Source organism: Theropithecus gelada, chromosome 16 (assembly GCF_003255815.1).
Source record: "Theropithecus gelada isolate Dixy chromosome 16, Tgel_1.0, whole genome shotgun sequence".
In the NCBI taxonomy this organism is placed as follows: Eukaryota; Metazoa; Chordata; class Mammalia; order Primates; family Cercopithecidae; genus Theropithecus; species Theropithecus gelada.
In genome coordinates this window covers 15227699-15254546 of record NC_037684.1, presented here as the reverse complement: position 1 = coordinate 15254546, position 26848 = coordinate 15227699, and the positions used below count along the sequence as shown (strand labels likewise).

The 26848-nt window shown below is 47.3% G+C and overlaps 1 protein-coding gene across 2 annotated transcripts in view; it reads right to left on the bottom strand.

Moving 5' to 3' along the window:
• Positions 1-275: 275 nt before the first annotated feature.
• The window catches only part of MTMR4 (myotubularin related protein 4), a 28120-nt gene continuing 1547 nt past the window's right edge, over positions 276-26848 (bottom strand). The window contains exons 1-18 of one of the 2 annotated variants that reach the window (XM_025362662.1): positions 24860-25114; positions 23355-23444; positions 22894-23010; positions 21919-22001; positions 19185-19345; positions 18972-19068; positions 18665-18778; positions 17638-17834; positions 17258-17386; positions 15990-16101; positions 15296-15491; positions 14818-15003; positions 14565-14735; positions 14259-14413; positions 5650-7048; positions 3546-3656; positions 3215-3303; positions 280-2557 (exon numbers count right to left, since the gene is read on the bottom strand). In XM_025362662.1, coding sequence (XP_025218447.1) covers positions 2380-2557; positions 3215-3303; positions 3546-3656; positions 5650-7048; positions 14259-14413; positions 14565-14735; positions 14818-15003; positions 15296-15491; positions 15990-16101; positions 17258-17386; positions 17638-17834; positions 18665-18778; positions 18972-19068; positions 19185-19345; positions 21919-22001; positions 22894-23010; positions 23355-23444; positions 24860-24904 — 3630 coding nt within the window. In that variant the 5' untranslated portion in view covers positions 24905-25114 and the 3' untranslated portion in view covers positions 280-2379. Of the gene's footprint in view, positions 2558-3214; positions 3304-3545; positions 3657-5649; positions 7049-14258; positions 14414-14564; positions 14736-14817; positions 15004-15295; positions 15492-15989; positions 16102-17257; positions 17387-17637; positions 17835-18664; positions 18779-18971; positions 19069-19184; positions 19346-21918; positions 22002-22893; positions 23011-23354; positions 23445-24859; positions 25115-26848 lie in introns of those variants that run through there. The other variant, XM_025362663.1, reaches the window with a different exon arrangement.

Genomic DNA, 26848 nt, shown 5'->3' with positions numbered 1-26848 from the left:
AAATACAAAAATTAGCCAGCGTGGTAGCGTATCTGTAGTCCTAGCTACTTGGGAGGCTGAGGCAGGAGAATCGCTTGAACCCAGAAGGCGGAGGTTGCAGTGAGCCGAGATCGCACCACTGCACTCCAGCCTGGGGAACAGAGGGAGACTCCATCTCGAAATAAATAAATTGGAAATTGCTGGGAGAAAGGGGTACAATGTTCTACTCTTCTCATAGTCAAAGAATAAGTGAATATTAAGGTTTTTTAGAAATGAAAATAAAACAACCCAACAAAGCAGCACTAATATAGAGATTTTATTTAAATTGTATTGAATTTTTACAGCACATTGCATTTTTGTCACAACGCAACTGCACAGTTTGGATTTTTGGCCACATCATGTCACTTACACCCACAACAGCTCTGAAAGGAGTATTTAATGAACACATCTGAGCCAAGAGCCCAGAGTCTCTCTCCAAGGCCATGCAGTTTGTTCACTGATGGGACAGTCCCTCAAAACAGCCACACTAAGTAGACAGATACAGTCTCCCCAAATGTTACCAATCTTACTCCCCTTGAAAACAGGCAGAGTGAAGTGCAATGAAAGTCAAGTTAATTAAAAAGCCACTCACAACTGGCAGTAAATTTTAATGATTGATAAAATGCTTAAAATAATTTTATGTATCAGAAACAAGGAATAGCTTGTTACTTTTTCAATGATCTCAGGAATTTTGCAGACACAAAATATCCATTATTCAGCTCCATTTAAATGAAAAAAAAGTTCCGCTAGGCTGACCTAAATACGCCAAAACTTTTTAGGTTACATCTATGGCAAGTACAAAAGAACCACAGATGCTTCTCTGTAGGACTGAAAAGGTCAGGGAAATAATGATTCTTTTTCTAAATGCAGATCCTAGTTATTTTGGAATGAAATGCTGTTTTCTAGAAAGCAACATGAAAGTAGCAGTGAGAAAGATGACTACCATCATTTCAAAACAGGATAATCCTAAATGTAATTTACCATTTATATGTCAACAAATTAAGGAAAATGTATAAAGTCCTAGTGGTTTCATTATAGGCCAAGGAGACTGTATCTGTCCCACCCACAGTACATGGCTATATCACTGTATCTTTTGGTTAAGTGCCACTGGTACATATTAAGATGAAAAAAAAAAAAAACAACAACAACAAAATAAAAGTTTTAAAAAACCAACAACGTTTGGTCCAAATGGACACATGTTCTCTCCCGATTTTGGTATCAAGGCTTTATTCTCTTCTGTTTGGGTTCCATTGTTAAGTGCACAGAAATAGACAGCAGCATTTGTACTGAAACCCTCACATACCAAACAGCATATGCTAGGAGGTAAAAACCAAACGCTAAATTCTACCCTCAAGGTGTCAAGTGTTCAGGATAAGAAGCAATGTGACCCAGAGGAGGCAGCAGCCAAGGGAAAGACAACATGGGGGAAACGGGCAATGGAACAACAACGAAAACCTTTGTTTTATTTTCATGCCAGGAGAGGATCAAGGTGTAGCTCCTGTGTTAGCACCAGGACAACTAGGAAAAGTCAGGCGCAAAGGGTAGGGCACAATCAGCAGATGTTTCACAAGGATAATTTTTACTTTTCCCTTCTCATTCTTCACAGTGCGTAACTCAAGAGCTGCCACTGTGTAACAGAGACGACTGCCTTCACAACTCAAAATAACTCAATCAGCAGAGTTTTCCTCTGCTCCCAAAAATGGCTCGCTCCCTAGAACTGTCCCCCTAAACTGAATATTCACCAACGCTGGCTGATGAGCCAACTGAAAAATACATTGAAACCTCCACTTGCTGAACCAGTCTTCAAACCAAACTCCACAGAAAGACAGTACTAATGCAACTAGAGGGAGTGCCTCTAAAGACTGAGCCTTCATGCACAGACACAGAGCACAGAGGTACAGGATATAGTTCATCTCAAATAGGACAGGAATTCCTATCTTGTATACTATAATCTGCTTTTGTCAAGGTGGAGGAGAGATGGGTCTGGTTATCACTTGGAGTTTGGTTATACGTATGCCATTCTATTGCTGTTTGGGGCACTTTGCACCAGGTAACATCTATGCAATCATCATCTTGTGACCTCCAGGAGAAAGAGGCTGGAGTCACCAACTCAACATTAAGCTTCCAGACCCTGGGTCTGGGTTAGGACCATTACCCCAAGGTGAGGGTCTCACCAGTAGAGGACCTCCTGCCAAACTGCAATTCCTCTGCTCCAGTTTCATGATACCAAGGAGGATTTCTCAAGATGGTATCTCTGAGCTCTGTGATTTCATGAGCCACACCAACGAACCTTCCAAACTACAACTGAAGCAGATCCTCCCTTCAAACCTGCTAAAGTTGGACAGGTCGTCTCCCCGGCATTCAACTGGAAGCTGTAGCAATGGGTTTCTTCAGCTGTTGGCTCATGAGTTCCCTGGCACGAGAGACTTGAATGTGTTCGTAACAGGAGTTACAGACGAGAACTGGGTCATAGAGTTGCTGATCAGGAATGGGCAGCTTCAGGTGGCAGCATCCAGCACAAAATACATTCCCACAATTCCTGCCAAAGCACGAAGAGGGAAGAGTTCATCAGAAATGCCAATATACTAGCCAGGCAGGGTGACTCACACCAGTAATCCCTGCACTTTGCTAGGCTGAGGCAGTAGAATTGCTTGAGGCCAGGAGTTTGAGACTTGCCTGAGCAATATAGCAAGACCTCATCACTAATAAAAAAAAATTAATTAATATTAAGAAATGCCAATATACTGAGAATGAGTGATACTAAATGAAAAGTTGGGGACAAACAAAAATAGTTTCTATAAAGAGGTATCCACTTCCAAACAGATTCCATTTAGTTCTATACATATGTATTGCACTGTTTTTGTTTTTGTTTTTGAGACAGAGTCTCGCTCTGTTGCCAGGATGGAGTGCAGTGGTGTGATCTCAGCTCACTGCAATCTCCAACTCCCTGGTTCAAGTTGTTCTCCTGCCTCAGCCTCCAGAGTAGCTGGGATTACAGGCACACGCCACCACACCCAGCTAATTTTTATATTTTTAGTGGAGACAGGTTTCACCATATTGGCCAGGATGGTCTTGATCTCCTGACCTCGTGATCCGCCTGCCTCAGCCTCCCACAGTGCTGGGATTACAGGCGTGAGCCACTGCGCCCAGCCTGCACTGTTTTTTAAGTCATACTAAATCATACAAAACATCTTACCTGCAATGGTGTCTTCGTTTGGCCAACCAGAATTCACAGTCACAGTTATAGCAGTGTGATGCCATATGGTCTGGAACCCAGCGAGTCACCTAATAGAAGGCACAAGGAAAAATTCCTGGTCCTTGCTGACAGACTGGAAGAGCAACATTGCAATAAGGAAAGCATCCCAGGAGAAAGTGACAAGGCTTATCTTCATAACTGGCTACCACTTGCCTACCAGGTTGACACTCCACTGGGAGACAGCTCAGTCTACAGCATGTCATTCATCTCTGGGAAGTATGACGACTCACTGGCTCACATAAGTACCCACCACATATGTGCCTAAACATACCTCAGTCTCTTTCTTATCAACAGGTTCCCAGCTTGCTTCTGAAAGGCAGTCTTCACTGTGATCAGAGCCAAAATCCTCAGTATCGCTGCCATCTGACTCCTTCAAACATGTCTGATGAAAAGACAAAGACAACAACATTATCTTCATCATCATTAACGCTTAGTGTTTACCATGTGCTAGGCACTGTGCTAAGTGCATTACATACATGAACTTATTTCTCATGACAGTCTTACAACGTATACTACTAATATCCCCATTTTACAAATAAGAAAATGAAGCCACAGAGAAAGTTAAGAGCTGATATGTGGTAAAACTGGGATTTGAACCTAGTATTGTGGCTTCAGACTTATACTCTTACCAATATGCTACATTACAGCATAGAAACACTCTCTTGTTACGTTCTAAACCAGGGGTTGGCAAGCTACGGCCCACAGGCCAAACTAGCCCACTGCCTGTTTTTGTAAATCAGGTTTTGTTGGAACACAGCTGCATTCATTCATTTACATACTGTCTATGGCTGCTTTTTGTTTTGTTCTTGAGACAAGGTCTCGCTCTTTTGCCCAGGCTGGAATGCAGCGGCATGATCACGGCTCACTGTAGCCTCAACATCCTGGGTTCAAGAGATCCTCCGACCTCAGCCTCCCGAGTAGTTGGGACCACAAGCATCCGCCACCATGTCCAGCTAATTTTTTTGTAATTCCTGTAGAGATGGGGTTTTACCATGTTGCCTAGGCTGGTCTCAAACTCCTTGGCTCAAGCAATCCACCCACCTCAGCCTCACAAAGTCCTAAGACTACAGGCATGACCCACTGTGCCTGGCCTATGGCTGCTTTTGCACAACAGCAGAGCTGAGTAGTTGCAACATAGACTGTATGGCCCACAAAACCTAAAATAGTTATTATTTGGCCCTTTACCAAAAAAAAAAAAGGTTTGTTGATTACTGTTTAAAGCACCAGAGAAGTGAGAAGCAGGCAAGTGGGGAGCACCTTAACAGAAGAAAGGAAAGTGTCTGAAAATGGCAAGATACCATGGGGAGGAAGCTGGCTCCTAGAAGCTCCCCAAGGACTATGGTGCCAGAACCTGAGGCTGCCCAGCACTGCACAGCCTACATAGTCTTCATCTCTCACCTAGATTATTCCAAAATGACCTTACCAGCCTCCCAATCTGGGTCTCAACTGACTCATTAAAATTGTACACTGTTGGGCCACGCACAGTGGCTCACACCTGTAATCCCAGCACTTTGGGAGGCTGAGGTGGGCGGATCACGAGGTAAGGAGATTGAGACCATCCTGGCTAACACGGTGAAACCCTGTCTCTACTAAAAATACAAAAAAAAAAAAAAAATTAGCCGGCCGTGGTGGCAGGCACCTGTAGTCCCAGCTACTCAGGAGGCTGAGGCAGGAGAATGGCGTGAACCCGGGAAGGTGGAGGTTGCAGTGAGCTGAGATCGCGCCACTGCACTCCAGCCTGGGTGACAGAGCGAGACTCCATCTCAAAAAAAAAAAAAAAATTGTACACTGTTGCAAGAGTACAAGAGTCATTTTCTTAAAGTACAACTCTGATCATATTATGCACTGGCCTAAAATTTTATTGCCTTAAGGGTAAAATCCAAACAAGAAGGGCACTCAAGCTGACCCTTCTAATCTCCACCTACTTCTCCAATGTCAGCTCCCACCACCCTATCTGTCTCTTACAGCCCCAGTGTAAGTGTGTATGCATGCATGTACACATATACACTCGCATGTCCCATCCTTTTAAGCCATATCATTGGAGTACCTATTGCCACGATGCTTCTGCAAATGGTGTTTCCTTTTCACTGTCTACCTAGCTAAATATCACACATTCTTCAGCACTCAGCTCAAGCATTACCTTCTCAAGAAAGCCTTCCTTGACGTTTCACTCCATTCCAGCCCTCTAACACCCGATGCCTCCTCAATCATAGCACTTAAAAACATTATTCTAATTGCTTACTTGTTTTTCATCCTATAGTTCAGGCACCTAACTCAGTGGCACACAGCAAGTACCCAACGAATAAATGCTGAATGGAGGGAAGGCTGGATGAACAGACTAAATAATAGGTGTATGGCAGTTGGTGACTACTTACAAAATCATCCTCATAGTCCATGGGAGGCTCTGCTGGAGGGGCACAGCAGTGACGGATATCCAGCCTCATCTGAAGCTCACGCACCTGTCGACGTAGCTGCTCTACCTCTTGCTTGTACCCTGCTTCGATTTGCCGTAACCTATGCTGGATCACATCCGTGGGAAAGGGGAGTCCATCATCATCCAAATAGAGAGGAGGCACTGGAGAAGGACAGGTCAGTGGAACAGGCTTTGTGCTAGAGACTTGCTTTGGGTGACTGGACAACCACATCCGGTTCTTTCCTCCTGGGCCAGTACAATGTCCATTGGAATGACTAGAACAGACAGGTGACTTCATACCTTCTCTCTGAGCCCACTGGCCCCCAAAGCAGGGCCCCGTGGCCCGCATCTGCTTACTATTTGGCCTCTTGCTACAACAGCCATAGGAAAGCAGCCGCCGAGGGGTGGCCTCCCCGCTTGGGAATGAAGTCACCATCCCTTGGAAGCTGTCCCAGTTGGACCCTAGAAAAGAGAACTCACTAATCTGGCTCTGAGAAATTGGCTTCCGGACCAATTCCAATGGCATTTTCCCAAAGCGAGGATTTTCCAATAACTGCCCATTCCTATTATTTCCTCTTTTACCAATGTCTTCCTCCCCATGAGTCAGATCTGGCAGAGAACTCGGTTGCTCCTGGTGGAAGATACTTGCCACAGACCCTGAGGGATCTTGGTTGAGGAAGTCAGCCCTTGGGCCTAGAGGAGTTTGGCAGGCAGCACTTGGTGGGTTGCAAAGGGTGCTGAGGCTGTGATCGAGAACACATTTGTAGGGCACACCTAGCATGGAGTCTGGCTGGGCCTGTTGGGGCGCACCTGTAGGAGAGTCCTGGGAAGACTCAGGAAAATTACAAACTCCATCACACTTGTTAGAAATGACCTTGGAGAGTGCACTGACAGCTTCTGTTTCAGGACAATGTTCAGGTGGCTCCCCTGTGCCATCTAAAGTCCTACCCACCTCATTCTGGGCAGAAGGGTTGGGAGCTGGTCCCTTAGTCTCTTCCAGGACTTTGATCTCAGGATCAGAGGTGTTGCTCTTCATTTCCCGAGGCACTGTGGTATTAAGCAATTTGTAACTTGGAGAACAGTTTTTGTGACTCTTGAAAGGTTTATTGCTCAAGTAGTCTTTCTGGCTGCTGGGCAGAGGAGGAGGAAGACCCACTTCTCCCACAGTCTGCTGAGGACCTCCTACCCCAGAGTCCACAAAGGTTGTCTCTGATCCCTCAGGATTGCTGTGCCAGGGCTCCAGGCCTACCCTGACCTCCTGACAGTGGTTATTCAGGTTAGGGTCACTGGATGTACGAGTCAGGGGGCTGCTTGTGTCACAGGCAGAAAGAAGATCATCCATGGATCTGGTTTTAGGTAATCTGGAATGACAAATATAACACCTCCGGGTCAGGAGATGGGCACTTGCAATACAATATATGGAGCTGAATCAGTGGAGCAATATCAAAGCCAGAGTTTAGAAAAAATGACACTTAAGAACACTTAAGTTTAACAATAATGACCCTTAAGATCACAAATAACCAATGTTCACTGAAAGTTTACTCTGTAAAAAAAGTGTAAGACATGGACCCTGTCCTCCGGAACCCAAAAATCTATCCTCAGCTTTTGTCAGCACTCAACCTACCAGTCTCCCTGGGCAATCTCAACCACTACAATGGTTTCAGCTGCCTTCTATGCCAATGCCTTCTGAATCTACTGTTCCAGCCAGGACTATACCCGAGACTCAAACCCAATATCTCACTGCCTCCATCACAATAAAACAGAAAGAAGATGGGTTTTGGAGCTAGAACATATTGGCTCTGACACTAATTAGCTACATGACTACAAATAAGTAAATTAACCTCCCAGATACTTGGTCTCTCCCTTTATACAATGATGATAATAAATCATACCTTGTAGAGATGCTACGAGAATTCAAAATATAGGCAACCAACCACAAACATAATAACCACAAACTTTATTAAGACAACACAACTCCCTCAGCACTGCTCTTTATAACCACTTAGCAGCGGTGTGCTCCTCTGATTCCCAAGGCCCCATGGAAACTTCCCCTGGTATATAGCACTCAGAGTTCTAGAGGCATTCATATATACCAGATGGGTTAAGGGACATTTTCAAGAATGGCCATCCTGATTATTAATGCAGTTCAAAGTCCTTAGAGCAATGAAAACTTGAGGGAAATTCACCAGGGAAACAGTAGAGACTTCACTGGCCTCCTATTTTTAGATGGCTCAGTCAGTTCAGTCCATGTGGAAAAATCCCCCAAAGGCAGAGTTACAACGCAGCTTATTTTAAGTAATTGATTTTTGAAACTTAAAATAAATGTTGTATACATATTTGATATAACTTTTATGACCAATTTTGATTCTTTTTTAATGGTATGAAATTCCAGGAAGGCAAAAACAGTCGTTATAATTAGAGTTCCTGGAGTCCCATAGGCAGGGCTCAAATCCCAATTTAACAACATCTTTGCTGTGTGACTTTAACTTCTCTAAGCCTCAGATCCCTCATCTATGGAATAAAGGTTAAAGTACCTAGCTCTTAAAGCTATTATGAAGATTAAACAAAAGAATCCACATCAAAGCACATTGCTCAGTACTTCCTGTAACACATTATTGCACATCATTGTTTACTTGTTTAACTCCCTCTGCTGAAGTGTGCTGATAGCAGGACTCTGTCTTATTTGAATCCCCAGCACCTAGCACACTACCAGGGGCAAATGACTTGAGAAATGAATGAATGAGCTCAAAATACCACATCAACTTTCCACTGCTAGGTGCCAATTGAATGTGTGATATACATCAGGCATCTTGGTGGATCTTCTTAGACATCCAGACAACCAGGGTCCACCCAAGACCTAATGCATAAGAATGGCCAAGAGTGAGGCCCAGTGATCTGTATTCTTTTAAGTGCCACAGCTGACTTCTTTCTTTTCATTTTATTATGGAAACTTTCAAGCATACAAAAGAAGTAAAGAATATGCTGGGCACAGTGGCTCACTCCCGTAATCTCAACACTTTGGGAGGTCAAGGCAGGCAGATCTCTTGAGGCCAGGAGTTCAAGACCAGCCTGGCCAACATGGTGAAATGCCATCTCTACTAAAAATACAAAAACTAGCTGGGCGTCGTGGTGCACACCTGTAAACCCAGCTCCTACTTGGGAGGCTGAGACATGAGAATCGCTTGAGCCTGGGAGGCAAGAGGCAGAGGTTGCAGTGAGCCGAGATCGCACCACTACATTCCAGCCTGGGTGACAGAGCAAGACTGTCTCAAACAACAACAACAAATAGAAGCCTATAATTAACTCCGATGTGTTCTTCATCCCAATTCAAATAACTGCCATCCTCCACAACTCATTCTATGTGTACCAAAGGTTAATCAGCAATGTTGACAGAGATAATAATACCTGAGTTTAGAACAAGGAGAGAGAGCTCATCCAGCTAGGTGGTCAAGGAAGGCTACACAGAGAGGGTAGGATTTGAGATGGGTATAGAAGAATGTGTTTATGACTTTAATGGAAGGATAAGAAAAAAGACAGTAGAACATTTTTGATCTAGGGAAAGGTAGAATCAAAGGTAAGTCAGGTCAGTTGTTACAGAGACCATTCCCTTTAAAATCTTTATACCAGTTATTTCTCCAAATCCACTCTCCATCTTGAGCTGCCTACAACACACCTCCTTCTTTGCTGTCAACTAATATTTCAATCCCAATTTCCCTGTATCTCCGCTTTCTCCCCAAACTGGCTTGTCTTCTCGACTTTTCAATGTCTATTAGTGGTACTAATATTCTCCTACTTTCTAAGCTCAGATACTTGGGACCCAAAGTACTTTTCACTTCTACTCTTCAACTTTCAATCAATTCTGTAGCCTGCCAATGGTTCTCTATAGTGCTTCTAAATTTAATCCTTCCTCTTTGCCAGGGACTCTTCCCCTCATACCTAAACTACTACAGCAGTGCTGGCTGGTCTCTGTGCCTCCAGCTACCCTGTACTCACTGATTAGTTCTCCAAGGATCCCACTGTCAGAAGATCACAGTGACTTCCTATAGTGACTTCCTATTGACAACTGAATCAAAATAAACTCTTTACTGTAATGTTTAAAGCCTTCAATGCCCTCAATGACCTGTCTTATATTTCTTTCTATTCCTTAAAATAGCCCCTTCTCAACCCCTGCCAGCCACAGAAGTTCTTTTTTAAAAAAAAAACTACCTCTCGCCCAGGCGTAGTGGCTCACTCCTATAATCCCAGCACTTTGGGAGGCCAAGGTGAGCAGATCACTTGAGGTCAGGAGTTCAAGACCACCTTGACCAACATGGTGAAATCCCGTATTAAAAATACAAAAATTAGCCCAGCTACTATTACTAATACAAAATTAGTAATCCCAGCTACTCAGGAGGCTGAGGCAGGAGAATCAGTTGAACACGGTGGGCGGAGGTTGCAGTGAGCTGAGAAGATCATGTGACCGCACTCCAGCCTGGGCAATGGAGCAAAGCTCCATTTCAAAAAAAAACCCTACCTCTCATGTATCTACTTCCTTTGGACCCCTCTCCACTAACCTTGTTACTAAGCTCACAACTACCTTTATTTCATTCATTTGTCCAGTTTTTTTTTTTTTTTTTTTTGAGACAGAGTCTCGCTCTGTCACCTGGGCTGGAGTGCAGTGGCACCATCTTGGCTCACTGTAACCTCTGCCTTCCCACGTTCACGCCATTCTCCTGCCTCAGCCTCCTGAGTAGTTAGGACTACAGGTGCCCGCCACCACGCCCGGCTAATTTTTTTTTTTTTTTTTGTATTTTTAATAGAGATGTGGTTTCACCATGTTAGCCAGGATGGTCTTGATCTCCTGACCTTGTGATCCGCCCGCCTTGGCCTCCCAAAGTGCTGGGATTACAAGCATGAGCCACCACACCCAGCCATTTGTCCAGTTTTAAGTAAATTTGTACTTGAGTAAATTTATTTAAATTTACTTATGTGCCAGATTCTAAGCCAGATACAGAGAACACAAACAGACCCACAGTTCTTGTCTGGTCCTTCATGAAAATTTCCTGAGTAAAACAGCCACCAAATGACCCTTTTAAAACACACATCATTTCTCTAAAGCTTTGAACTACACACTTTTTTTTTTTTTTTTTTTTGAGATAAGGTCTCGCTCTATCACCCAGGCTGGAGTGCCATAGCACAATCACAGCTCACTGCAGCCTCGACCTCCTGGGCGCAAACCATCCTCCTGCCTCAGCCCGCCAAGTAGCTGGGATCACAGTGCACGCCACCATGCCTGGCTAATTTTTGTATTTTTTGTAGAGGTGGAGTTTTGCCACGTTGTCCAGGCTGGTCTCAAACTCCTGGGCTCAAGCAACCTGTGCACCTTGGCCTCCCAAAGTACTGGGATTACAGGCATAAGCCACTGCGCCCAGCCTAAACTACACACATTCTTATCTGCTTAGATGCTGGCTTAGAATTGTTCTCTAGTTGGCCGGGCGCAGTGGCTCACGCCTGTAATCCCAGCATTTCGAGAGGCCGAGGCGGGTAGATCACGAGGTCAAGAGATTGAGACTATCCTGGCCAACATGGTGAAACCCTGTCTCTACTGAAAATACGAAAAATGAGGGTGTGGTGGCGGATGCCTGTAGTCCCAGCTACCCTGGAGGCTAAGGCAGGAGAATCACTTGAACCCAGGAGGTGGAGGTTGCAGTGAGCCAAGATTGCGTAACTGCACTGCAGCCTGGTGACAGAGCGAGACTCCATCACAAAAAAAAAAAAAAAGGAATTGTTCTCTAGTTGCTCTGTGTCTTACCTTAGAGCTTAAAATTATCTTGAAAGTAGAACCAATATCTTCTATTTATTTGGTGTAGCCTACAAAACCTAGTACAGTAATAGGCAACTTGTAGGTATTAAAGAAACATTTGTTGAATTGATAAGTCAGATACTAAGTTAATGAAATGATTATTAAATGAGTCACAGAGCTTATTCAAAATTTGATTAAAAGTTATGACCCCTCTCCCAGGAAAAGTAAACCTATGAACCTATAGCCAAATTCTGCATAGTTTGGGGAAGGAAAAAAAATCACTGAATTCCTGAAACCTATCATGGTCCCCTTACAATGACTTAGTTCAAAAGACCCTCAAACCAGTAATTTGGGATGCTGGGTTTTTTGTTTTCCTTTATAATAATCAATAACATATGTCATATTTTAAAAACTTTTAGCCAGGATGGGCATGGTAGCTCACACCTGTAATTCCAGTGTTTTGGGAGGCCAAGGCAGGAAGATCACTCAAGGCCAGGAGTTTAAGACTAACGTGGGCAACAGACCCTGTCTCTACAAAAAATAAAAATTGGCACGTGCCTAATGAGCTAATTAGCTACCTGGGAGGCTGAAACATAAGGATTACTTGAGCTCAGGAGTTTGAGGTTACAGTAAGCTATAATTGTGCCACTGTACTCCAACGTGAGTGACAGAACAAGACCCTGTCTCTTAAAAAAAAAAAAAGCTCTCAGCCAATAAGCAAATATCAAAATTTGAGAGAGAGATATATATCCTTTGAGCATAGTATTTTCATTTATCTGGCAAAAATACTAGCACAAATGCAAAAATATGCATACAAAGTAACCCTACTGGCCAGGCGCAGGAGCTCACACATGTAATCTCAACACTTTGGGAGGCCGAGGTGGGTGGGTAACTTGAGGTCAGGAGTTTGAGACCAGTATGACCGACATAGTAAAACCCCGTCTCTACTACAAATACAAAAATTAGCCGGGCATGGTGGCGCATGCCTGTAATCCCAGCTACTCGGGAGGCCGGGGCAGGGGAATCACTTGAACCTAGGAGGTAGAGGTTGCAATGAGCTGAGATTGTGCTACTGAAGTCCAGCCTGGGCAACAGAGCGCAACTCTGTCTTTAAAAAAACAAAACAAAACAAAACAAAACTACAAAGTAACCCTACTAAACTATGTACTTAAAAATGGTGTGGATGTTAAATAGCATGTGTATTTCACAATTTTTTTTTTTTTTTTGAGATGCAGTCTCGCTCTGTTGTCCAGGTTGGAGTGCAGTGGCGCGATCTTGGCTCACCGCAATCTCCGCCCCTCAGATTCAAGCGACTTTCATGCCTCAGCCTCCCAAGTAGCTGGGATTACAGGTGCCTGCCACCATGCCCGGCTAATTTTTGTATTTTTAGTAGAGACAGGGTTTCACCATGTTGGCCAGGCTGGCCTTGAACTCCTGACCTCAAGTGATCTGCCCGCCTCGACCTCCCAAAATGCTGGGATTACAGGCGTGAGTCACCATGCCCAGCCTGTATTTTACAATTTTTTAAAAAGTTACACATACAAGGATGTTCACAAAAGCACTCCCTGTAATGATTAAAAAAAAAATGGAAATTACCTAAATGATGAATAGGAATCTGGTTATATAAATTGTGGACTACTCTGAAGCCAATAAAAACAAGAAAAGAAATTTAGATGTGCTGTTATGAGAAGACAATCTAATACAAAGTGGGAAAAACAAGTTGCAGAATATGCAAAAAAGTAAAAAGGGTATGTGAAAATATTCTGATTTTATTTATAAAAATGTTTCCATATGAGAGCACGAGTGTAGATTTACTCTATGTAGAGATAAACATCTGGAAAGACACATAACAAATGTTAATAGTGGACACCTGTGGGGACAAGGATCCTAAGGGATTTTCTACTTTTATACTGACTATTTTTTTAAAAACAAGAAACAGGTACTACTCTCATAATTTAACCAACACCATCTCACTTCCCCCCAAAACATTCAGCCAGAAGATGATTAATTTTATGTCTCCCTTTTAAATTCTGGCCTTTTTCTGACAGAGTAATATAAGGCCATCCCCCTGCTGGGAACCCATTTCCCTGAGAGTCAGATGTTTCTAGATGCTAATGCTGGACACAACAAAGGTTGCTACTAATACAGCAAGCTCTCCGTGCCCTGTACCAGTGAACAAAAATCAAGACCATTCTCACAAACCTTCCTAAAACAGTCCTTTCTGTTTTGTTCTCTCCCCTGCTTGGGTATATCATACAGGGTGATAGCAGCTCCTTCAGGAAAAAAAAGTATCCAACCTTATCTTCAGAGGACCTTGAAAATACACAGAGTGCACTCCAGGCTGGCTACAAGTCTTGGCCAAGCTTTTCCTGCAAATGACTCAAGAAGTTGCTTTTAAATACCTCAGAAAGAGGCCGGGCATGGTGGCTCACACCTGTAATCCCAGCACTTTGGGAGGCCGGGGCAGGTGGATCATCTGAGGTCAGGAGTTCGAGACCAGCCTGGCCAACATGGTGAAACCCCGTCTCTATTGAAAATACAAAAATTCGCTGGGTGTGGTGGTCGGCGCCTGTAATCCCAGCTACTCGGAAGGCTGAGGCAGGAGAATCGTTTGAACCCGGGAAATGGAGGTTGCAGTGAGTTGAGATTGCGCCACTGCACTCCAGCCTGGGTGACAAAGCTAGATTCCGTCTCAAAAAAAAAGAAAGATAGAGAACATTTAGATGAGAGGGGAAACAGTTATTGCTTTCCTAGTGGAGAGAGGAGAAAGGAAGAAGGGCTTTTCTTACCTGTCCAGAGAGCGGCCAGAGAACTCCTGGCTCTGGGCCACTGGGGAAAGGTAAAGATCCATGTTTTCCTCCCCAAGTGTGCATGGAGATGATGCTGGCAGATAAACAGCCGTCCAGAGGTGCAGGGCCCGGACATGACAAACAGGATGCAGGACCTAGGGAAGCAGCCCAATACTAGTGCTTTGTCAAGAGTCTCTGGTCCCTTTTCTTTCCCTAAGCCCTTGACTCTACATTTTCCCTACTGATTCAGCTCCTTCTCCCTATAGGTTTCTAAATAGCACCTATAGGAAAAGGGCTGAGACTCACCATGTCTGAGCTGGGTGTGTAGAGGAAGTTATGAAAGTTTTTATTGCCAGCTCGAAGGAGCGCCCACACAGAGCAGGTCCGCTTGTAGATGTTGCGCTTCTCTCGCTCACAGGGGTTGTTGGCCAGGAAGGTGCCATAGAGGCAGGAGTATGTGTGTTGCACCAGTTTTACCTAGAAGGCAGAGAGAGCTTGCACCTGGGGGCCTCAGGCTGTCATTCCCCCCATCCCTCTTGTCACAGGGTTTAGGACTTACCAGGAATGCTTCATTAAATTCAAACAGGCAGGGGAACTGCTTAAGCAACTGATGAACAGAATCAAGCCACTGGAGGAACACAGGGCATTGTTCGTTTTGGTCCTCCACATTCTCTTGGTGGCCACAGCGATCTCCAAACTTGTGCCCAAAATCCAGCCAGTCAGACTCCACTAACACTTGGAAGCCCTGCAAAAAAAGAAACTATTCAAACATAGGGCCTCTCTGGAAACGCTGATGTGCTGCTCTCCCGGGAACTGCCCAAAGCAGGGAGCTGGCAGCTTCAAAGAAAACTAGGACTGGACCTAGAAGAGGACTAAAAGCCACCAATTTTCCAAAGCTTTGGGAGTTGAAAAAAAAGGAAAAAAAAAAGAGCCACCAATGTCCTCTACTGAAAGATTCCTAGGACAGATCCAGAGGGCTCAACACCTTCCCTCCTCCCACATTCCCTCTGGTCTTCCCACCCAATTCCTCTCAATACCTCCAACGTCCTGTAATATGGGTCCAGTAATATTTTGGCCAGGGCTACGATCTGCGGTGTGCGGTCCCAGCCATCGGAGCAGTGTACCAGCACAGGCCGGCCTTCCCGGTCTACTGTATTTGCCACCAGCACAGCTGCTTTTAGCATTACCGACAAGTGCTGCAGCCATTTGGTACTCTCCAAAGCCGACAACCAGCTACACAAGAGCAGAAATCAAGTCGGTCACAAAGGGAGCTGAGGCCACAACAGTCTCTCCTCCATCCACAGCCAGCCCTACCCAACAAAGTCCCCAGTGAGAACTGAAACAAAGAGGTACAACCCAGGGCCTTTTGGACAAGAGGTATCTAGCAGGAAGGTAGGGAAGACAGGACCTGCAGCAGATAAGAGCTTATGAGGCTCAAAAGAGGAACTGGGAAGCATCACATGCGCACTCAGCCATTTTCTCTCCCCAGTTCTCTGTGTTCTTTGAGTAGAACAACTGATCCAAACTAAAGGAATTCAATGTCCTGTGACCACGCCAAAGTGTTGGCTGAGAAGTGGAAGGGTTCTTGGAACTAGCCCATGGCACCCAACTCCACCCAGGCCCTCAGGTCTCCTGCTCTCCGAACTTCTCATCTCCCCATCTAATCTTCCAAGAATAAGAGGTACTGGGTAAGGAATGAGACTGGAAGGAATCCGAGCAGGGAACACCTACTTGCTAGGATCCGGCATCTGGCTACACACAGCCCGGAGGTACTGAAAGCTGTTCCGGATGGCATGGATGTTGGCCATTCCCATGAACACGACCTCACAGTTGGGATAGTACTCTGTAGACATGACAGGAGAGTGGGACGTAAAAGCACGTCCTAGGCTGGGCGCGGTGGCTCACGCCTGTAATCCCAACACTTTGGGAGGCCAAAGCAGGTGGATCACCTGAGGTCAGGAGTTCGAGAACAGCCTGACTAACACAGTGAAACCCCGTCTCTACTAAAAATACAAAAATGAGCTGGGCATAGTGGTGGACACCTGTAATCCCAGCTACTTGGGAGGCTGAGGCAGGAGAATTGCTTGAACCTGGGAGACGGAGGTTGCAGTGAGCCGAGATCGCGCCACTACACTCCAGCCTGGGTGACAGAGCAAGACTCCGTCTCAAAAAAAAAAAAAAAAAAAGCACGTCCTGGAAACAGGCATCCAGGACAAGAGTGGTCCCTGGTGGGCAAAGCTTCCCTGGCCAGGCAGAGCACTCCAGCATGGGAACTAAATACAGTTTTGAAATCTGAATCACACTTGTATCTCTGGAGACTCAGGTGCCATATACTAATAATAGTAACAGTAATGACAGATGATAGTAGTACTTAGAAAGACAATATATGCTAAATTCTCAATAAATAGTAGCTGCTCTGCAGCAATACTTTTATATATACAACTTCTTTTTCTTTTTTGAGACAGGGTCTCATGGTCACTCAGGCTACAGTACAGTGGCATGATATCACCTCACTGCACCCTCTGCCTCTTCAAGCGATTCTCATGCCTCAGTCACCTGAGTGGCTGGGATGGGACCACAGGAGTGCACCACCATGCCCAGCTAATGGTTTGTATTTTTGATAGAGGCGGGGTTTCACCATGTTGCCCAGGCTGGTCTCGAACTCCTGAGCTCAAGTCATCCGCCTGCCTCTGCCTCCCAAAGTGCTAGGATTACAGGTGTGAGCCACTGGGCACAGCCTACATAGGCAACTTCTAACCATCCCAACAATTTTGCAAAGTTTGTAACACCCCCTTCTTGTAAAACTGAAAATAAAGCTTGGACAGATTAAGCAACTTCAGCATAGTCATAGTCATAGCCATAGCTAGTAGGTAGCAAAGTTATGATTCCAAGCCAGGTTTGTTTGGGCTCTTTCCACTATACAAACGGCCCCCAACCCCCTCCTCACCAAAGCCACCCACAGCACAGGCTGGTTGCAGACACCAGGATAAGAGCAATACCTTCGCATTCACAGCCTCCACCCTTGGCCCGGTTGGCCACTGCTGCTGTGTAGGATCGCGCATCCAGGATCAGCAGCTTCTGGGGGGCTGCTGTGCTCTCCACTCCAGAGCATGCAGTCAGAGAGGAATCTAAACACATAGCAGCAAGGAGCCCCTGAGTCAGCCAGCCACCCAGCCTCCTGCTGGCCCTCTGGCACTCCCTCTCAGAAGGCAGAACATGCAACTACAGACCCCTCACACTCCACAGCTTCCGACAAGGCACGGACCCCAGCACCCCGTGTGCGATCATCTTCCCAGACTCTCACTGAGGACTCCCTGGGAGCCAATCAAGTCAAGGAGGGGGCCTGCTCCCTGGGGGGTTAGCATCATCCACACCTTACCAAAGTCTGCATCACACGCCTCGCTGGTATCATTATTCCCGGTGTTGAGGGAGCCCCCAGTGGCCCTTGTCCCCGGGTCCAGGGCACAGGCTTTAGCGATGGACGTGACCAGATACTCATCATCAGCATTGCGCCAGCCCCACCAGCTGATCTCTGGCTGGCTGCAGCGGGCAATGGCAGCCCCATTGCGCAAGTGTCTGACAAAACAGAAGAAACCGTAATGCCCTTGGCATTCGAAGCCTCCAGAGGCCTACCTCAGGGGGTTAGACCAAAGTCTCTAGAGCCAGCAGGGGCTACCCACTCATCCAGGCCATAACAGCAACCAAAAGCCCCAGCATCTCTAGCAGGCTTCACAGTTTACAAAGCACCATCACATATTTTCTCAAATGGGCTCTGTACGCCCAAAGTGACCTTGACTCATCAAATATGCACAGCAACTGCTCCAGGTACAGACACCCAGCAGGAGAACAAGGCCTGGCTGAGCCAAGAACAGGAACAATTCCAAACTTCAGGGTTACTTCCTGTCTCACTCTATTTTAGCTACAATATTCTAGTGCAGAGATCAGCAAACATTTTCAGTAAAAAGTCAGACAACAAATTTTTGGCCTTGTGGGTCACAACCAGTTTCTGTCATGTATTTCTTCTTTGTTTTTTTAAAAATAGCCCTTTAAAAATGTAAAAACCATTCACAGCTTACAAGCCGTTTTATATAATAGACTATGAGCCAGATTTTGTCTGCAGGCCAGTTTGCCAACTCGTGTACCAATGTTTACACACACACACATACACACACACACACTCTCTCTTTCTCTCTCTCTCTCTCTCTAAAAAAAGGAGGGGAATGAATAAACTCCCTAACAGCCTTATTCTTAGGAGAAAAAACTAAGATAGTTTTTGTTTTAAAATTATTTTATACTTCCCCATAGTGTCAATTCCCAGTCAACCAGGTTACCCAAAACCTCCAATACTGACTCTTTCCTTGTTGCGTAAGAAATGGCCTCCCTACTTCCCGGCGCCACTGCCTCACCTATACACAACCACGGGGATCCGCTTCCAGGAGCGGAAGGAAGCCACATTCTCCAGCTCTTTGTCAGTGATCCACACAGGAACCAGCAGCTTCTGGGGGTAACTGGGGCACAATCTGAAAAGAGACCAGGTGGGGGTCACCGCACTGGGTCTAAAACATGTGACGACAGGATCCCTGGGGATGGCCTTGTGGGAAGAGAAACCAGAAGCCTTCCTCCCTCACAGACTCAGAAGCTGTGCCCACCATGCTTTATCCAAACACGGAAGCCGTTTGGTGTGGAAGGAGTTTTGGTCCCCAACCCTCTCACTTGTAGTTGCTGTTGATGTGTGAGACTCTCCAGACGTTCTGCAGGTCAAAGCCCATCCTTGCAAGCTCCGCCTCCTGCCGACAACGTATGTGCTCACCTGCAACAGAGCCCCCATGATGGTTAGCTTCCCAGAGCACCGATGTGCAGGAGTGGAGGAGGGATGAGAACCAAGGGGTAAGAAGCAGCCTCCCAAAGAAAATAGACTGGCCTCACCTGGCTGACATAGGTGAGTGTGCTGGTCCTCCTCAGTCAGCCCCAGGCACCAGGCATGGTAGGCAAAGGCAAAGAGGTCCTCAGGCTTGGCAGGTCTTGCTGTGGCTCGGCTTAGCCGTGAGAGCCACTCTTGGCACTGCTTGAAAGTGGAGAAGTGACACCTGCCGGGCAAGAAGCCACAGGCCTGGGTGAGGCAAAGTGCAGTTGTGCCATGGAGCTATCAGGGTCAAAAACACAGCCACAGGAAGGCTGTGAAGAGAGGCTGCAAAGCAAGAGGTAAAGCAGTGGGGACCCGGGGTGGGGGAATGAGGGACACTGACCAACACCCAACAGAAGTTGTCTCTCGTGATAATTCTCTTCCCAGGAACTCCTGTGTTTGAGGCATACTTATCCTCTCGAATGGGGCCCTACTGTTTCTTGTGTCAAATCTAAATGCTACCACATGGCCCTGAAAGTCTGCACTCCTTGTCCCTACCCTAATGGACCAGTGTTATCTCCCATGACTCCCTAACTCAAACCGTCTGCTTCAGGCTGGAAGTCCTGCTCACATCCTTCCCATCTCCTTGGTTTATCTTCTGCTTGATAATGTCTCCTCTCTGCCTAGCCACATCCTACTGATGCTTTGAAGATAGTTTCGGTCTCACCTCTTCCTTGAAGACTTCCCAGCCTACTCTATTCCAGAAACTCCTTCCTCTCTTGATTCTTAATGTGCTTGGAATATATATATATACACACCTTTTTTTTTTTTTTTTTGAGAGAGGGTCTTGCTCTTGCTCTGTCACCCAGGCTGGAGTGTAGTGGCGCAATCACAGCTCCCTGCAGCTTTGACCTCCTGAGCTCAGGCAATCCTCCCAACTCAGTCCCCTGAGTAGTTGAGACCATAATTGTGCAATAACTTTTTAAATTCTTCGTAGGGACAGGGTCTCTCTATGTTGCCCAGACTGATTCTTGAACTCCTGGGCTCAAGCGATCCTCCTGCCTCAGCCTCCCAAAGTACTGGGATTACAGGTATGTGCCACTGTGCCTGGCCTGCTTGGAGTACTAAGCACCACATTTTCCCATAGCATTGCCACATGTTAGGTCTTCCAGCAGCTAGAGTTTAGCCTCCTTGAGGGAAAGAGCAATGTGAATGTTCCTCTGAATGCCCCACAGACCTGAGCACATGGTAGGCTCTAAAGTGGGTATCCTTTTAATAAACCTTGGAGTCATCCCAGATTCCTCTTTCTTTCATTTCAAATCTGTCAGCAAATCTTGTCATCTCCACCTTCAAAATACACCCAGAATCTGACTGCTTCTCACTGCTTTGGCTGCTACCACCTCAGACAGGCCGCCATGATCTCTCATCTGGGCAACTGCAATAGCTTCCTAACTAGCCTCCCAGTTTTTGCTTTTGCTCTTGCCCCCATTCTTTCATCTAGTCTCAATAGAGCAGCCAGCGTGATTCTGTGAAACATTAATCAGATCACATCACGCCTTTGCTCAAAATCCTCCAGTGGTTTTTCAGTTCCCTCAAAGTAAAAGCCAGTCTTCATGACAAAATGTCTGACACCCCGCTTTGTTCTCAGATCTTGTAACCCACTACTCTCACCCACAGGCACTCTACTCCAACCACACCAGCCTCCCTGCCAGTCTTCCAATAGGCAGGCACACACCCACCTCAGGGCCTTTGCACTTGCCATTCTCTCTCTCTGGCACATTCTTCCCCCAAATACCCACATGGCCACTTTCTTCAAGTCTTGACTCAACTGCCACCTTTTTGGTGCAGCTTCTCTGATCACTTTCGTTTTGTTTTTTTGAGACAGGGTCTCACTCTGTCACCCAGGCCAGAGTGCAGTACTGTCATCACAGTTCACTGCAGCCTCAACTTCTCAGGCTCAAGAGGTCCTCCCATCTCAGCCTCTTGAGTAGCTGGGACTTTAGGCACACATCACCACACCTGGCTAATTTTTTATATTTTCAGTAGAGATGGGGTCTCGCCATGTTGCCCAAGCTGATCTTGAACTCCTAAGCTGAAGCAATCTTCCCACGCATCACCACACCTGGCTAATTTTTTCTATTTTTAGTAGAGACAGGGTCTCACTATGTTGCCCAGGCTGATCTTGAACTCCTAAGCTGAAGCGATCGTTCCACCTTGGTCACCCGAAGTGCTGGGATTACAGGCGTGAACCACCACGCCCAGCCTAATTGTTTTACAATCTTCACCCTCATAGCACTCCATATTCCCTTTCACTGCTTTATTTTTTTTCCTTCACATTTACTATCATTTCACAAATTTTACTTATTACTTACGGTTGGTATCTCTTCATTGGGATGTAAGCTCTCTGAGAAGGGAAAATTTTGTCTATTTGTTCCCTGCTATATCCCCAGGGCTTAAAACAGTCTGGCATTGAGTAGGGTACTCAATACATGTATATCAAACGAATAAATAAATAAACCAACAATAATGGGAATGCTCTGTGCCAGATACTGTCCTCGGTGCTTTCATACACATACACATTATCTCACTTAATCCTTACGATGACTCCATGAACCAAGCATTACCCCCATTTTTTCAGGTCAAGATACTATGGGTCAGTACACTGACCTCCCAACCCAGAACATGGTCTTCACCTTTTCTTCCAACTGGGGAAAGTGAGGCAGGATCTTTCCTCTCTCACACCAGAGAAACCCTGCAGCACAGAGATCTGGACAAAACGAGGGCCAGGGGACCTGAGTGAGGCCCCGTTGTTCTCACCTCACCACTTTGGAGTCCTTGCAGGAAATGTGCAACTGGAACATATCACGGCTCTCCACACTGTCAATCATCCGGAGGGGGACCTTTAGAGGAAGGGCAAACTGAAGCTCAGACTCCCCACTGGGTATCACTCCTTACCCTCACCCTAGCCTAGGCACTGATGTATCAATAGAAGGAAGGATACCAACATTTACTGAGGGTCTGTTAAGCACCTGGTAACTGTACGGAGTCCTCTGCATATGTGATCCCAATTAATGATCCCAATAACCCTGCACGGCAGGTGTTTTCAGCCCATATTATTGAGGAGAAAAATCAAGCCTCAGTTAGGTGACTTGACCAAGGTCACCCAGCTGGTCAGTGGCAACACAGGAAAAGAGCCCAGGTTTGTCTGACTCCAAAGCCTGTGTTCTTCCAACAACGCCACTGTGCTCCTTAGAAGGGCCAGTAATAGAATAATGGAAAGAGAGAAGAGGAGAAAGGAGAATGAGCCAGAAACAGAGCTATAGCTAGGAAAATGAGGCAGGAAAACATGAGGTCAGAGAGAAAGAGAAGGGATCCCCAAGTTTGTTTTTTTTTGAGATGTAGTCTCACTCTGTCACTCAAGCTGGATAGCAGTGGCACAATTTCGGTTCACTGCAACCTTCACCTCCCGGTTCAAGAGATTCCCGCACCTCAGCCTCCCGGGTAGGTGGGATTACAGGTGCGTACCACCAAGTCCGGCTAATTTTTGTATTGTTAGTAGAAATAGAGTTTCACCATGTTGGCCAGGCTGGTCTCAAACTCCTGACCTCAAGTGAACTGCCCACCTTGGCCTCCCAAAGTGCTGGGATTACAGGCGTGAACCACTGCGCCCGGCCTCCAACTTTTTTAACGACATGATCAAGGAGAGCTTTGGAACAATCCCACCTTGTTCCACCAGGCTAGAACCTCATAGGGATTCTAGCTTAGGGGTGGAAGAACAATACAGAAACTCACGTTGATGACAGAGTCCTTGAATTTGATATGCAGCCGGTAGTTAGAGATGGCAATGAGGGCATCGGCTGCCCGGCCCAGGAACTCTACTCCCTCACCCTGCAGCACTGTGAAGGGAACCTGTCAAGGGGCAGAGAAACCTTCAGTCCAAAGTGAGTGACCACCTTATCTTCCTCTACAGCCCCTGATCTGTGGGATCCCCTCTGGAAAAGGCGGACCAAGGCCGGAGAGGAGAGTTCTCTCCACAGTAACAGCACCAGGCAACAGCTGTACAGGAAAGCTCCCTTTCCTTTCCCGGGGTCAAAGGCTCCAGGATACACAGACAAACCCTCCTCCTCCAGAGACCAGGGAACAGGAAGCCAGAGCTCTGGTACCAGATCCCCTTGAGGATTTTTGGGAGAAGGGAGGGTGTTTTTTAACTAGGCAGAGAGCCGCATCTACCCTGGCCCCCAAATCCTCCTTACCTGAAGATTCTCCTCCTCCTTCACTAGTTCCTTGGGGGGGAACAGATCCTTGGCTTGGATGTACTCCAGGCTGGGGGGCCCCTCCTCACCCTGTAGGAAGGCCACAGTCCTAAGTCACCAAGCTCCACTTAGCCCATCAGGCTCATTCTGCTTCCCTCCCCACCAAGAAATCCACAGATAACCACAAACACACCGCTAAAGGTTCTGGTCACCAGAGAAGGGAAAAGAGATCTGACTTGGCTGGACACAGGGAAGGGTGAAATGGAGAGAGTATCAGCCTATTAAGCCTAAGGAAAGAGTGAGGCCCCAGGAGGAATTGGGAATCTGTACTCTTCAAAGAAAGACTGTCCTACAGAACCAACATTTCAAAAATGGAGGAGAGAAAACTAAGGAAAAGAAAGACTATTTTCCTTAGACTCGTGTAAGGGTAAGGCAGGAGTGGGGATGGGAAAGTGCTGTCCTGAGGAAAAGGAGCCAGGTGTGGCAGCTAGTTTTAGAGAGGAGGGAAATCAGGCGCCTACAGCCACTGAAGCTTCAATCTGGTGGGTGAAGGAGACAAAGAGGAGTGGGTGGGGGGATTCAGTCCCACGCCTCTAGAGGGCCTTCACCGATGCTTTCAAAAGGAAGACGTGTTTGGGAGCTGGGCTTATCTTCTTGTTAGACCCACACTGCTGACAAGCCCCCATTACCTGCCAAGTAACCTGCCCTGCCTGCTAATCAGAGGGGAATTCCTGAGGAATACCCACAGCAAGCAGAAGGAACTCCCCTCCCAACCACCAGGGAGGGGACCTGAGGGGATCCACGCGCCTGGGAGGAGCCAGGAGACCCAAGGACAGCCAGGAGAGAGAGAGAGGAGGCCTGGCAGACACCCACGGGGAAGGTGGGGGGGACAGCTGAGAGGACAGATGGGGGAAGCTGGGAAGGAGCATCAGCCAGAGCGGGAGGAGGGGAGGACCGGGAATGATGCAGAGGTACGGAACCCTGCAGAGACAGGGAAGATGGAAAAGAGAGGCTGTCTGGGGGACAGTCAAGGAGAAAAGGCTGGCATGTCAGGTGAGGGATGGAGTGGTGGAAGAGGGAAGGGACTGGAGCCCCGAGCCAGCTCACAGACATCCTGTGCTCCCCGACCAGCTCCCTAACATCCCATTCAGCCTACTGGCCACATCCCACATCTCCAAGCAAGGATTCAGCGGGTGGGACCAAGATGGAGAGGCGGAGGTAAAGAGATGTACCCCTGCAGGGCGGGGCCTAGAGATCTGCAGTCAAGGGCAGCGGCTGCGGGGCCAGGATGGACCACAGAATTTCCATTCCTGGCCTTCGACCATCTCCGGCACCCAAAGATAGAAGCAAGTCCAAGAAATAAACGGGTTAACCCACCTTCCCCGCCCCAAACGTTCGGAGCCGGGCCAGGGGCCTTGGGAAGGGGGATGGGCTGAAATCGAAGGCTGACCCAGGGCGGGGCTGCGGGTGCCTCCTAGGCCCCCAAAGGCAGGGTGGGCACTTACGAAGCAGCTAAGCATGGAGCAGGAGACGCGGGCGGTCAGGCTCATGGTCGCGGGCGGTCTGGGCGAGCGTACATGTCCCCGGAGCCGCTGCGCTGCCCGCCAGCCCCGAGCGCCGGCCGCATCCCGGCTGCGGGGCTCGCCAGGTGCAGCCGCGGCGGCCAAGAGGGTAGGGCGCTGGTGGCGGGGCCTCCGTGCGGCTCCCGCGCGCCTCTCCCCTACTCTCCACAATGGAGCGGGCCCAGCTCCGCCCTCCCGCACGAGCGCAGAAGGGAGGGGAGCCAGGCGCGAGGAGAGCCCGGGACCGCGGCGGGAAGGCGGAGGCAGGGGCGGGGCGGCTCCGCGGGCCCCGCCCACAAGTCCAGCCTCCTCCCTCCCCGCTGACCCTGGGCCTCGTAGGAGGGCGTACCCTACTCCAGGGACCTTTAGGAGCTTTCAGGAACATGGGCTACGGGACCGCCCACATCTTCTCATTTCCCTTCTTCCCAGGTGAGCCACCCCGTGCCCTCTTACAAAACCATCCCCACGCCCTCCCCTCCTAAGCTCCCCCGACGCCTGCTCTGGATCCCAAGGTGGAGCTCACCTGCCCGCTACCCATTTGCTTCCTCCTTTCCCTCCAAAACCACTACCCACCATGCCCCTGCCCATCAGGGTCCTTCAATCCTGTGACTTCGTTAAACCCTTCTTTCCCCTTAGAATGGTGCCAGGTTAGTCATTCCACACTCCTGGAAAGGGAAATGAGCTTTTTATCCAACACCCCTACCCAACCCTAGTCCTTCAGCTCCATCTCTCCCTTGTTTCACATTCTGATCTCTGCGTAATAAAGTCCTTCTTGGAGGAGAAGGGATTTCTCAGTCTAGGAAAGAGAAGAGCTAGAAGTATGGACCACAGAAGGTATACAAAAAAATGAAACTTGAAACCCAGGAGCAGCGGAGTAGAGAGTTGGGTAGAGGGCCAAGGGGAGCAGGAATAAGGGGCTCAAAATGTCACCAAGAGTCACAGAGGGAGCTGACTGGAACCCCAAACTTCCTGCACCTGGTAACTTTCAGACACCAGGGCTTTTGTCTTGTTTGGGGGAGAAGGGAGTAATAAAAGAAAACCTGACATTTTATTAAGCACCTACAATGAACTCGCGAGTTTCTAACATTATCTCACTAAAACCTTTCAACCCCCAAGAAGTAAACCTTATCTTGTCTTACTGGTGAGACTCAAGCTTAGAGAGAAAGTATGTAATTTACCTAAGTGGTGGTGCTAGGATTTGAAATTAGATGAAGCTGACTCTGAAGCCCATGCTCTTTTCAGGGTAGCCCAGAAGAGAAAAAGAGGAGCTATCTGTCGGTGGGGGCCAAACCCAGCAGGCTTTCTGAGAAGAGACTGAACCAATAGTGCACACACCAAATCCACATGTCTATGGAAGGAAGGGAGGGAAGGAGAAAATCCTCTCATCTACTGAATTCTTTAACCTGCCCCTAAGCACAAGGGACACCTAAAAGAAACTGAAGAGATACCACCAGGTTAAGGGCCTGGTCTGGGCCAGGGCCTGCAGCTCTCTAGGCCTTTCCCATCTCACTGCCTCCTCCTAGCTCTCAGGAGTTAAGGGCTTCCCTGGACTTGGGGTGAGAGAAGGGCCGTTACAGTTAATGGAAAATTAATAGGATCATTGTAAACCACCTCTGGTGATATTCTGGGCACCCTGGAAGATGCTATCCTGCTAGATATTCAGTCAGCTGTCATCCGTAGTGGCTTAACAGCAGCACCCTGGAACTGGAGAAGCCCCACAGTTTTGGTGGAGTCACTCCTGATATAGCATCCACAGTATTCAAAGGACCCACCAGAAGTCCAAGGATTTTGAGATAAAGAAGGCCTGGCTTTTCAGACCAGAACACAGAGATTCTACCGGGCACCCAAGAAAAGCAAGAAGAGGGCTGTTATGAAGGGTTAATAGAGCCAGTGGTGGGTAGGGAGTATGAGGAAAGTATGGGGCATAGCACA